Genomic DNA, 14137 nt, shown 5'->3' with positions numbered 1-14137 from the left:
CTGATTCTAATCCTGGCTAACGCTTCTGAGCACTCCGTGTATATGAGCAAATTCAATCCTCAGCTAGCTTTACCATTCCCATGGACAAGAGGAAACTGAGCCACAAAGAATAACCCAGCCAGGTCGAGGGCGGGCCAGAGTGGGGACCCAGGGAGTCTGGCTCCAGAAGAGGTTTTTTTTAAACCTCTATGCCGGGATGCCTGGGTGGCTCAGTTGGTGAAGTGTCTGCCTTCAGCTCAGGTTATGATCCCACAGTCCTGGGATAGAGTCCCGCATCGGGCTCCCTGCTCAGCAGGGAGTCTGCTTCTCCCTCTGCCTGCCACTCTCCCTGCTTGTGCTCTCTCTCTCTGACAAATATTTTAAAAAATAAAATAAGGGGTGCCTGGGTGGCTCAGTCATTGAGCGTCTACCTTCGGCTCAGGTCGTATCTCAGGGTCCTGGAATCGAGCCCCACATTGGGCTCCCTGCTCGGTGGGAAGCCTGCTTCTCCCTCTCCCACTCCCCGTTTGTGTTCCCTCTCTCGCTGTGTGTCTCTCTGTCAAATAAATAAAATCTTTAAAAACATAAAAAAATAAAATAAAAATCAATAAACAAACCTCTATGCTACCTCACTTCTCAAATGGAAGGGAGTGGTTGAACATGGCGGTCTAGAGCCTGGGGAGAGACGGAACCTATATTCCAGCAGAGGAGACCATCAATAAACAAATAAGAAGTACAAGATCATAGAGAGGGCTATGAAGGAAATCTGGAGTGAGCCTGAGGAGCCTTCTGGAATGCCATAAGTGTTCAATTCTCTTGATCTGGGTTGTGGTCACACAAGTGTATACATGTGTTTAAGTTTATCAAGCTGTACACCAACGATAAGATTTTTTTTTTTTTAAGATTTTATTTATTTATTTGAGAGAGAGAGAATGAGAGAGAGAAAGCACATGAGAGGGGGGAGGGTCAGAGGGAGAAGCAGACTCCCCGCCGAGCAGGGAGCCCAATGCGGGACTCGATCCCGGGACTCCAGGATCATGACCTGAGCCGAAGGCAGTGGCTTAACCAACTGAGCCACCCAGGCGCCCCAACGATAAGATTTAAAATGTACCAGAACATAGTAAACAAATGGCAGATGGTGAGAGGGAGCTTTCTCAGTTCAGGAGTGAGAGGTTATAGACAAGGGAGAGGAGAACGCTGGAATGATCCACATGGTCATGGATCAGAATTGGAGACAAGCGTATGAACTCACGTTTAGTTTAATGTACATACAGAGAGAAATCATTATAGTTGTATGTATACATACGGGTCAGTATACACACATACGTTTCCCAGCTCTGTCGGCCAAGAGGACCAAGAAACAAAGACATCTCCGTAGCAACAAGCACACTGAGGAACCAGAGCTTGGTTTCCAATGCTACTCTCCAATAAAAGGAACCAGGGTGCCCACGGGAAATGGCTAAATCCAGGGCAGAAAATATACAAGATGAGCCTAATGCATCTTGTAGTGGCCAAAAGTAAGAAAGCGTTCAATCTATCAGTCAACCAAAACATCAACCCCACTGATATCAAAGGGACACAGGAACCAACCAGAAGAGCTCCTCATGGCCTAAGCCAGACCATCTTTAATCTCTACCCACACCGTGGGGCTCAGACTCACAACCCTGAAATCAAGAGTCACACGTTCCACCGACTAAGCCTGCCGGGGGCCCCCTTAAACCTAGAACATCTTGAGCAACAAAATAAATAAGCCGTACTGGACTACAACCCAAGGTTTAAAATAATAGAGTCATGCTGATATAAATGACTAAGTAACAAATAACTGGGCAAAAGGGACAAATCTCTCAAAGGGAAGAATTCCAAATAATTTGTGTACACACTCTGGCCTCAAGGAGGTAAGAGCATACCCGCACTCGGCAGGTGTGGAGGGCATCAGGACCTCCTTACGAAGAGTACAGAACAGGAGGCTGGTGACCTGACCCAACCGGCCAGGTGGTCAAGATCAACATCATCAGCAAGAAAGCACATCGGTAACACGTACCATGAGGGACGCCTGAGCAGCCGACGCTTGATTTCAGCTCAGGTAATGATCTAAGGGTCGTGGGATCAAGTCCCGAGTTGGGCTTCCTCCGATCAGCAGGGAGTCTACATCAGGATTCTCTCTCTCTCCCTCTGCCCCTCCCCACCGCGCTTGCTCTCTCTCTAAAAATAAATACATAATCTTTTTTTTTTTAAATGTACCCTTGATGTGATGTGATGAAAATGGTATCTTACTCTGTGGTCTTCCTCCCAAAAACCCACAAACCCAGTCCACCCAAGTCCAGTCATGAGGCAAACATCAGATAAATCCCAACTGAGAGATATCCCTCCTCAAAACTACCAAGGTCAGGGCGCCTGGGTGGCTCAGATGGTTAAGCATCTGCCTTCGGCTCAGGTCATGATCCCAGGGTCCTGGGATTGAGTCCCACATCAGGCTCCCTGCTCGGAAGGGGGCCTGCTTCTTCCTCTCCCTCTGCGGCTCTCCCTGCTTGTGCTTTTTCACTCTCTCTGTCAAATAAATAAAGTCTTAAAAAAAAAAAAAAACACTATCAAGGTCATCGGAAACAAGGAAAATCTGAGAAACTAAACTGACAGCCAAGAGGAGACTTAAGGAGCCCTAACTATATGTAACCTGGTTTACTGGGTAAGATCTTGGAACAGAAAAGCGACCTCGGTAGAAAACCCAAGGGAATCTTTTTTTTTTTTTTTTTTAAGATTTTATTTATTTATTTGAGAGAGACAGAACGAGAGAGAGAGAGAGCGCACAAGAAGGGGGTAGGGTCAGAGGGAGAAGCAGGTTCCCCACTGAGCAGGGAGCCCGATGCAGGACTCGATCCTGGGACTCCAGGATCATGACCTGAGCCGAAGGCAGTCTCTTAACCAACTGAGCCACCCAGGCACCCAAAAACCCAAGGGAATCTGAACAATGTACAGACTTTAGTTGATAACGACATACCGATATAGATTCATCAACTGTGCCAAAGGCACCATGCTAACATATGATGTTAATAGCAGGGAAAAGCTATCTGTGTGTGTGTGTGTGTGTGTGTGTGCGCGCGTGCGTGCGCAGGAAGTGGGAGGGGTGACATGGGAACACTCTGCACTATCTGCCCAACTTATCCGGAAATCTAAAGCTGCTCTAAAATTAGAAGTTACTTTTAAAAATGTAACAGAAAATGATGGAATGGCTCCTTTGGACTGGATTGCTACCAAAGGTCTCTGGGAGAGGAGGTCTAAGATGAATTGAGAGATAAGAAAGGCAGCCAGACCCAGAGCAGCACGTTCCCGGCAAAGGACACAGGACACACAGGGCCCCCAAGAGGGACCAGAGGGAAAGAAGGTGGGGCAGTTCAAATGGAGTCAGGGAGAGAAATTGGTAGAGTCCAACAGAAGGTCACAGGGTGAATGAAGGCAAATGGGTTGACCCAGGTAGGTAGGCCATAGTGACCTCCAACTTGAGCCGAAGGAAACTGGAAGGTCAGTGGAAGGAGTTCACAAGATGATCAGGATCTGATCTGTCTTCTAGGAGCACCCTCGCTGCTGTAGCGACAGGACCAGAGTGGGACAATGAAACAAGGGACAATGGTCACCCCGGGGGATCATCACTTCAGATGCCACAGTCATTGGGAGATGCAAGCTGGTGAAGAGCTAGGAGCATCCCGGGGGTCTGAAAGAAGACGAGAGGAAGGCTCTCCCACACAGAGTCGGGGGGGCCTGAGCAAAGTGGGCCTCCCGCCCTGATGGATGATCCCTGGGTTTGACCCTTTTGGAAAAGTCTCCACAACGAGGCTACAGGGCATTCCAGGCACTGAGTGCTCAGGAAGGAAGCACCTCCTTGGTGGTAGCTGGAGCCATCGGTTCGATCCCATCCTACATTTACCACCTGTGAGAGGTTGCTAGGCAGAGCCTCAGTGTCCTCATCTGCAAAATGGGAACAACACCTCCCACCTCCTAAGGGGACTAGAATAATTCAAGAAGAAAAGGCTCCTGATACAAACATGGCCTTTGTAAATACTGTCAGTGAGCATTAGTTCTACAAGAGAAGCCCAAGGTGGAAGGATCTTAGAATCTGACCCAACACCCCATTTTAAAGATAAGAACATGAAGGGACAGAGACAGCGTGCAAATGAGGAGCACAGTGAGGACAAAGACCCCTGTGTCCCATTCTCTGGTGTCTCTGTCCCAAATTCCATTCTGACCACAAGGGGAATGGGACATGCTCCCTCGTCAGCAACTATCTAAAGACCCCTCTTCGGGAAGGTTCTTTCCTTGCTCAAAACTTCCCCGTGGCTCTCCTGATCATTACAGGTGCTGCTGGCCCAGCGGGGGGCAGGGGGTGCTTTGATGAAGAGGCAGTGGCCCTCTGACTAGGCCCACCCTCCCCAAATCCTCAGTCTGCTCCATTGCTCAGGCATACCCCCTCTACCCCCTCCACCCCCAGGCACAGACCACCCACCCTGGCAGCCTGGCCTTCTCACCTAGGGCACCCCACCCACCCGGCCAAACCATGCTGCCCCCCGCCCATCTGTGAGGCCAGGCCCCAACAACAGCCAGAGTCACAGCCCACATTATCTGACCCTCATCTTTGCCCCAAATGACAGGGCTATCTTATAAAAAGCCTCAAAAAGCTTTGTTGTTTTAGATTCCTCTAGGGAGCCAGCCACTTCTTACAATGCTCTCTAGCTGGATTCTAGAAAGATCTAGAATCTTTCTGGCAGTCTGCAATAACCCTTCCCCCAACCCTCCCTATCTCCCCCATAACCCTCAGCTCAGAGCAGACACTCAGTGACTTGTCGAAGGAATACCAGCACCTTGGTACAACCATTAAGCTTGGAAATGAGCATTTTCATCAACCAAAGATGTGGAAAATGCTCCAGTAGCTCATTCCTAAAAACACCCTGAAGGCAAAAACTGAATAACTACTTCCTTCTGGGAAGCCTCCTACAATTTCACACAGACCAAATGAAACGTACCAATCCCACAATTAGAAGATTTTGAGGAGTCTAACGCAGGATTCTGAATTAAAACATCAACTGTGTTTGCTCTAATTTGCTAAATTTTGTCCTAAATGCAAACGCTGGCCCCAGCATTCCAGAAAGTCCTACATTTCCTCTTTATCTCTAACCAAGACCACCGTTTTGCAAGGAGGGCCAACTCTGTTTCATTTCTGTGATTCCAAAGAGGACTGTTATTAAAATCAGAAACCCAGCAGCAACTGGACTCTCTGGTTGCTTCTAGAACATGCTTTATTTAAATGGTGAATTCCTAAAAGTCACCCTGCAGAGAGGCAAGGAGCCACCCTCCCCCTCAGTCATGATACATATGTAAAATTTACTGTTGGGACAATCCCCACCCACCATCCCATAGGTAGTTCTACCTACCCAGACACACAAGGGAAAAGAAATCAAAAGGAGAGGATTTCTCCACAAATTAGGCCCATCCATCAAAGGTTCCTCTCAAAATCAGAGGAGTGTTACAGCCTTGGATCCTACAGCCACACTTCACTACACTACAACAACTAGAAAAAGAAATTCCAATTTCCTCCTCTGCTCTGGAATAGATAATACAAGATTTTTACTCACCTTTGGAGCGAGTAGAGATATCCATGCCCTCTACCACCTCCTGTTCAGTTTTTATTTCCTCTTCGGCCAAGCTGAAACAGAGCAAATTATGTTCACGTTTAGGTAGACTGAGAACTTGCCCCATGGGGGCCGCTATTGAGAAGTTCTAACAACAAATCCACATTGAAACAATCCCCCATCCTTTCTCAGGGCCGGCGGTGGGGGGGGGGGAACCCCACACTTGATTTCCAACAATGTGCTAAGTAAGACTCCTAAAGGAGTTTTTCAAACCACTAGGTTGTTCTGTTTTTTAAGTCAAATTACTATTCCAGTTGTCATGCTCCTGGGGGATGCAAAAAAGCACATTTTTAGACACACAATAACAATCTGCCCCCGTGGGCCAATGAGAACCCAGCCAGCAAGTAAATAAGTTTCTCCTTGTTAACACCGGGTTCAGGTTGGAGGTGCTTCGCAGGGTACCCATAGTTCTGATCTCTGAATGCTGCAAGGCAGAGAGCATTTCCCATACCTCCTGGCTAATTCTTACAATTTCCCGATGAGGCAGAAACAGGAAAAATATATATATATAGGTTAAACTGAAAAGTGGGAGAATATGCCCAGGTTAGAAGCAAAAGGCCTGGTCTCAAAACATTCAAACCACGAGCACTTATCCCAGGAATTAGGCCTGGGGTGTCCATACTCCCACCCCCTGGATGTTTCCTCTGTTGCACGCATGGCTTAGAACAAGCATTCAGCACTCTTGAGCTGTGACTAATTATCCCCCACCACAAAAGTGGAATGAGGAAGGCTTATTTAAAAGACAGGCTGAGAGTTGGGGGTTGGGGAGAGAGGGGAGGGGGGCAGCGGGAAACAGGCCCCTTGGCTGGAAAGGTCCACCAGAATCTTCTCTCACTCGGCTGAAACTCCCGTTGAATAGAGTGCAGGCCACTTCATGTGTCCCCCCCCCACACACACACACACACACCTCCCAGGCAAGCCAGTAGAGTTCTGCTTTTATAGGTGCAAAATGTTTGAGGTGCTGGAACCTTCCAAGCCTTCAGGCTGAAATGAAGTGATAAGAATATGGGCAAAGTACTCTAGCAGCAACTCCATCAGTCTGTGATTCACCATGAAGAAAATGGGTACATCACCAATTGATATGGCTGGAATTTTCCATTTGGAAGACTCAAAGCCAGGACTGGAGGGACGGCTGAGAGAGAGAGAGGAAGGATTAGAATGTCCCTTCTGTGTTCCGTGGTCCGAGACTGTGACAAGACAAAAGATGAGTCCGAAAAGGCCTGGAACCTCAGGGTCAGAGGGAGATGGCTTTAGGAGAGGGCCATGTCTGATAGGGGAAGAGGACTCAGGATGGGAACCAGACAGAAAGGAAGAAATTATAGCTCAGAATAAAATTAGAAAACTTGCACACGTCAAACGTAACTAGTCCCAGCAGAGAGAAGAAAGAAAGGTAGTTTAAAATTGGAATATTAACACATTTAGCTCTCTGATGTAGAACCCGATTAACAATTTCACTGACACTGCATCCGTGGAGAAAGCTGTGACACCAATCGCCAAAGAAACAACTTGCATTTTGTCACAAACGGTTTCCATCAGAAGCAGACTCTTAAATTTAAACACTTTGCTAACAGACAATATTACAAGGTGATTTGTGGAAGGTGATTTTAGCACGAATACTTTTTACTCCAACTTCAGAGACATTCTCAACTCGGAAACACACTCTGCCTGCAACACACACACACGGTCCAAATGAATACTTGCTGATGGTTTCTTGCCTGGGGTGACTGGAAATACATTTTCATAAAATATATATATATATATATATATATCGAGCAGCCCTCAGAGATGGGGAGATGGTCAACTTGAAAAGAACAAATAGCAACCTTGATCTTTCTAGCAACTAGAATTCTGTTTCCCTCTCCGGCATGAAGTATGTGAAATACTAAACTTACTGCAACCGATCCCCTGTTTTGAGGGACAGAGAAAACACGCATCTGGGATCCCACCCAAACGTACAGTGATAAAATAGTTAGGCAGAACAGAGCCCCTAAAACCCACTTGACGGATTTCTGCAGTGATGACAACATTCAAAGGTGTATTGATCATGTAAGACTGCATTCAAGAGAACAATTATTTGGCTTTTGGCAGCCCAAGAGAAGTGGGAGTCCTTCAGGCAGGGATGCTGCTGAGAAGCTAGGGAAATGCAAACTAGTTAGCTGGTGGCTATTTGCTGCTGCAGCAAGAGGGGAGAAAAGTGAAGCGGTTTTATCTTTGCAAGTATTACAAGTGGGCCCCATAATCACCTAACTTTAGCAATAGCACCACCAGCTTCAGCCAAGGATTTGAGCACAATTTCAAAAAACCATCTTTTTTAGCAGATCAGCAAGCCATGCTTTCAAAGGGAACCCGTGCCCGCACATGCCCGCGTGCGCGCACACACACACACACACACACACACACACACACACACAATAACTTGCATTTGACTAAAGGAAATTGCAGTGTCTATGCGTTAAAAGGGAAAAAACTTCATTTACAAGAGCAAAGACCAGAATGCAAAATGAGTCATTCTGAATAGCCACATCTAAAGGGACTTCCTTTTTTCTACACCACTGATCTCAGTTTTTTTGGTGGTTGTTATGTTGTTTTTTTTTTTGTTTTGTTTTGTTTTTGGTTTAGTGTTAAGCACTAGTATGTTATTAGGGAAAAAATTATCAATATGACATCAAAAGTGGTGGTGAGAAAAGATCTGTACCTGTCTGAATAGCCCCACAGATCGTGGTCAATTTAGGTTAAAAACTGTTCAGTCGTTTGGAGGAGGAAAAAAAAAGTCAAATAACAATAATTGTTAAAAAGAAAAGGCAGCTGCACCTGGAGAAAAGACTCTGAACTCTTGTCCTTAACACATTAAAGTCTTAGAAAATACACAGCATCTTTCCTATCTGCTAGCTTCTAGCAACCCCGATTATTTAAATCAAAAACAATGGAACAACAAGCCCTTGTTTCAAACTGACGTTACTTTTTTTTTTTTAAGGTCCACTGGGGAGGCTGGGGACCAGCTAAAGAAAAGGGTAAAATTAGCTGAAAACCAAACAACAGCCTTTCACTCTAACAAGAAAATACACCATCAACTAGTTGTACACATTGTCTGTTGCCACCGCCACCACCTCTTGCCCTCACATTTACCCTAAGTCACTTGCCTCTGGATTTCACAAACTTGATACGTTTCAGGCAATTGAAGAAGAAATAACAGTATCTGCAAATACAACCAAGACTTTCCCATCCGGTCCCAGAAAGAATAAAAGATTTGTCCCCCCAATGCCTGAGCAAGAAAACCTAGGCTTACTTCTTAACCTGCATGCACTGAAAAAGAGCAATTAAAAGTTGCAGATGAAGTGCTGCACCTCCAGGATGTTTTAAGCCTTCTGATTATTAATTCTGAGGACTCAAGGCTGGTCCGTAATTCCCAGGAATGCCATCCCCTCAACACTTCCAAGAGAGAGAGAAAGAAAAAAACATCTAGTTTTGACAGGAGGAAAAAAAAAAAAAAAAGCCTGGATGCACAATGCCCAGATATTTCTTTTCCCCAAGTGCCCCTACTATTTGACTTTTAACCAAGAATATCTAACCCAGCTAGAATATATAACCAGCATGCACAAGACTCTGGTTCTACAGATGAGGATCATCGCACGGCAATTCAAGAATCATGCATCATTCGCAAAGGACTTTTCCTTTAGCTTTTTACTTTCATTCAAAATACCAAACTGGTCCAGGCTGTAAGAAATATTTAATCCCCAAGACACAACATCTTCCTCTGCTAGATCACAAAAGAGTGAACATCAAAATAAGAAAACCATGCTTCCCTAAATCTGCAATTAATTTTTTTTTTTAAATTGGGGGTGGGGGGAAGGGAATGGTTAGCAGAGCAGCTTTATATAAGCACTCACCTAAAACAGGCAGAGTCATCGGGAGCTAAGCTATTTATGCAGGATTCTTAAAATGGCGTCTGGGAACACTGCCTCATTCCTGTATTGAAGCTAAAATGGTAGCAGGTTGTTCAATAGCTGTAGCTCTTGTGGAAGCAGCCCTGCTTGTTTCAAAGCCACCTTCCTAAATATCAGAACTAGGAAAAGCTCAACCAAAGGACACCAACAACCCAACGTTTAGAAGCTTAAAAAAAAAAAAAAAATCTGCAATGACAGGGGGAGTTTGTGAAGTCACAGGTTCCTGAGGAAAACCCTTTCCCTTTTAGATCCTGAGCCTTTCACAGAAGGCTCTGAGATGAGGCCCCCTTACCCTCAAATTAGGTGGGTGGGAGGTCAGGAATTATGCAGCCCCGTGGCATAAACTGCGGACAGACAGGTGTCTACACAAATGCAAAAATGTTAAAAGGGAGCAAGCTGGGGAGGAGGAGGAAGCCCATTCCCCCTTCTTGATACATTAGAAACCAGCTCTGCATCCCTACCAAAAAGGAGCTAGGTGAAATCAAAGTGTTGCAAGGAGAGCAGCCATCTGAAAAGCCAAGCTAAAGGGCTGCACCCCTGTTCTGAGGCCAAGGTAAAAGAAAAAGGCTGTGCATAAGCCTGAAAACGGCCACCAAATACCCAGCCAGCCCTAAGACAGTTAACCTCCAGGAAAGACAATCTGAGCCTGCAGAGGAGAAACAACAGTAAAACATTCCCTCAGCCAATGCACGGGATACTCACAAATCAGATTTTTGTCCACCCCCAACAGAGCCCTGAAAATTAACAATGGGTTTTGCAAAACCCGCTTTCAGAGGCCGAACTAGCAGCCTCAGAGTGGGTAATGTAATTTACTGTTACAGGTCTGAGAATTGGCCTCCCCACTCTGGTGCTGAGGGGGGGATTTCAAGGTGACTGCTTTTTAGCTCCAGGGGAGAAAGGAGGGCATGGTGCCCAAGGCTGGGCCGGGGCAAGGACGGGAGGTTGGCTCCTCGCCGGCGGGTAGGTAGGTAATCTTGATGAGGAGGGACAGCCTGGCAGCAAAACTAGCCGCACTGCTGACAGGGCTCCCGCCTGCTTGTTTATCTGTAAGGAGAGTGCGGAGTGGGGGGAAGGGCAGCAAAGCCTTAGCAACCTGGAGCCAAGGGTGAATCCTCACTTGTTTTGCATTTAAGATCAAGGGGAAAGGACTGCTAAACAGATTCCCTTACTAAATCTCTGCTGTGGGGTGGCGAGGCCGCTTCTGCAGGTATAGATCTTTTCAGGGTCAACCAGAGGCAAAGCCAGATATAGGGCCTCTCGGCGGACAAATGTTTGTTGCCTCGGCCACAGGAGAGAGGAGGAGAAAAGAAGGCAAAAGAAACAAAGAGATCACACATTGGAAGTGGTTGGACTTTCTAAAAACCTACCTTTGCCTTCAGGGTTTTCTGGGTTAGTGTCATCCTGGCTTTTTAAAATGTGACTCATTGCCCCTCCCCCCCCCCCATTTAAGACCTGAAGAAGTTTCCCCACTGTTCTCCCAGGGAAAGAAAAGGGGGAATGTTTTGTTTAAAAGAAAAGGGGTTACAAGAAAGAAAAGGAGAAAAAGAAAGAAAGAAAGAAAAGAAAGAAAAAGCCATTGTTTTCATCCCTAATTTATAATCCAAGAGGCCCCATTGTTTCTTTGACTCAAATCTTTGAGCTGTTAATTATAAAAGTAACTGGACTCAGCTCCAACAGGCGAACTATGTTCATGCGCAACAATTAGAAAAACTCTGTAGAAAGTTTACTGAGTGATTATATATAATTAATTCCTAGTTACTTACAGACAGAACACTGACCATTTTCTGGAGCTAATAAAAGCAGTTACTCCCCCTCCCCCACGTGAATGCCACTTAATTTCCCAAAGCAGAAAAGTGAATCCATCCTGGAGGGTCTTGAAGGAAAAAAAAAAAAGAGAGAGAGAAGAGTCAAAAGCTCCAGTGTGTCTGTGTTTGTTCCTTGCAGCTGTGCATCCTCTTTGGGGACTGAGGAGGCAGAAGGAAAAAGGGAAACAGCCCAAGTTCTGTGCCTCCCTCTGAAATTTATAACTGTGGCAGAAAGATCACTCTACCTTGATGTAAAAAAGAAAAAGGGGGTGGGGGTGGGCGGTGGGGAGGGAATGCCCCAGGACTGGAATGTAGGAGACTCTTCAGCTTGGCGGATAGGCTTCTCCTAAAAGGAACAAAGATGGTAGAAACTTCCAGAAGGCCCCTTCTCAGTCTGGCCACTCCAATTGTCAATCTGTAACCTTTCCTCCAAGTCTATTGGTTCAAAAGCTGGAGAGAGGAGCCCCATTGGGCTGCTCTGTAAGCCAGCACCGCTGTCCCTACCTAATCCTGCTGCAATGCAGACATTTATTTTCCCCCCTTAGTGAAACTGGGAAATAAGCTACTTTGGAAGCAATTAACTTTTTACAGACTCATGCTTGGTGGTGGCCACAGTACCAGAGGAAAGTGGCCAGCTTGGTCCAGGGCTGGGAACTTGCTGGGACTGCACATTTGAAAACAGATCTTGGCTTTGCAAACCTGTGGGAGCCATTTTAATGCAAGCTTTTAGAGGGCAAATGCCTTGCCCTTAGGTTTCCTTCCAGCCCAACAAACACCATTATGCAAACGTTGAAGGCACCAAACCAGGAGTCTTGTGATTAGATATTGCTTCTAGGGAGGCCACAAGAACCTCAATATGTAATTTCCATTTAGAGCCAGGAGATAAGAACAAAGAAAATTGCTAAGTGTCTGGACTGACTTGTGTGGATAGTAGCACTGTTCAGTTTTAAGTACACAACATCATTAACTGCCTGCACTTCTTAACAACTCGAAAAGCTGGCCTCGCACCGACTTTTCTTAACTTAGAATTGGTACATTTCTCGTTATTAAATGAGCCTTTTTCCAACTGATGCTAAAAGGTGGGTGGCTGGACACGAACTTAAAGGAAAAAAGATGACAGACTCCATAAAGTTGGCATAATACAACAACTGAATATATTTCCAGCATTTCCAGTCATGCTAGATTGGTCTCCAGGCTGGAAATTTATGTAGTGAACTTCTGGGCAAATTCTGAAGCTAACGCTAAACAAGCGTCCACTTTTTTTCACTCGCAAGTTCTAGCTACAGCATTAAGAGATCAGGGGAAGTGTAAAAAGTGAGAAATAAATCATAAGTAAAGGCAAGCGTGCATAGAGATGTGTGGGTCAGGCTTGGGAACAGGCCAAATCTGTTTGTTGTGCAGGGAGTCCTGAATCAAACCAAGTTTGGTGGTGGGTGGGATTTTACACTACAAGTATCCTAAATCGGAGAGCTGACACCCCCGCCCCCACACACCACCACCACCACCAGGCTCCTGCCCTCACCAGTGTTTAAGGCTCGGTGACTCTAAGAACAAGCACTTTCGTTACATTTCACAAGCAGATCACCTACCCAGAGTTCTAGCTAATACCCACACAATCCCAATTAAAGGTCTCCAGTCCAGTCACAATGAACTGAACATTTCTCCCCTGTCTGAGGGTAAACAGGAAGTGTGATCTTCAATCCTAGCAGCAGGTTATCAGGAAAAACAGTGGATTCAAACAGTCACCTAAAATCAAGAGACTATTAAAAAGCCCTTATGTGGTTCCTGCTAATGAAAAGCCCCCCTCCCAACTGCTGTAGCCAAGACCCTCTGTTACAAACAGACCCCAAATGTCCGCCAAACTCTTTATACATGGTCACAGAGGAAATGGATTGCTTTACTTACCCAACAAATGTTCAAGCAACCGTCTCATTTTTCCACAGTTAAGAAGAGAGAACAGGCAGGCAGATTTGGGACTTGATCAAAAAGGAAATTTTTTTTTTAAACAGTTACATGGGATTATTAAAAACACACACACAACAACACAACCCAACAACTGAATATGGAATATGCTGTCATGAGCCACAGACATGATTTTATTTCCTCTGTGCTCCATCACACAGGAGGACAGAGGATGATACAATGTAAAAGAGGGAAAAGAAAATGAAAACAAGGATAAAAGATACATTAGTTCATTGAAAATCATGCAAGAGTAGAAAGCTAAGGGATTCAAAAAGAGTCCTCACAGATTTATTGCAGGATGTTGTCCAACCTCCCTCCCCCTCTACACACACACACCCCCCCATCCCCATCCCTACTCCAAAAACTTCCTCCAAAGCCTAGAAAACACTTTCAGAAACATTTGCTGGCTGTAGGCTGGCTTGCAGAAGAACACTCTGTATCAACAGAAGTCAGGAAAAAAGGCTGAACAATGTAGTTTCAAGTGAAGCAGCCCTGTAGGGAGAGAACAGACCATGGAGAGACACCACCACCCACCTAGGCCCCAGGAGCTAGGATCTCTCCTTAGCACTGCTCTGCTGAGGGCTTGGTTCTTTTTAAAACACACGTCCTCTCTTGTCAGAACTTACTCCAGCCTTCCCAGAACCTCTTTGGAGAGGGAAACTTGCCTGCTTTGCTGTCTGCCATGGGCTCTCCTTGGAGAGGAGCCTGCTTGCTTACCTTCCATTTTCTTCCCCCAGCAGGCATGTGACACAGGAGAAGACAATAGTGC

The 14137-nt window shown here is 45.8% G+C and overlaps 1 protein-coding gene across 17 annotated transcripts in view; it reads right to left on the bottom strand.

The window, feature by feature from the left end:
* The window catches only part of ZMYND8 (zinc finger MYND-type containing 8), a 124201-nt gene that overhangs the window by 107570 nt on the left and 2494 nt on the right, over positions 1-14137 (bottom strand). For 7 of the 17 annotated variants that reach the window (XM_081832621.1, XM_081832620.1, XM_081832628.1 and 4 more), the window contains one exon: positions 5601-5671. In XM_081832621.1, coding sequence (XP_081688747.1) covers positions 5601-5671 — 71 coding nt within the window. The other 10 variants (XM_081832618.1, XM_081832630.1, XM_081832627.1 and 7 more) reach the window with 5 other exon arrangements.

Source organism: Leptonychotes weddellii, chromosome 10, assembly GCF_054177405.1.
Source record: "Leptonychotes weddellii isolate Sample4059 chromosome 10, ASM5417740v2, whole genome shotgun sequence".
Classification (NCBI taxonomy): domain Eukaryota; kingdom Metazoa; phylum Chordata; class Mammalia; order Carnivora; family Phocidae; genus Leptonychotes; species Leptonychotes weddellii.
This window is presented reverse-complemented; position numbering and strand designations above follow the sequence as displayed.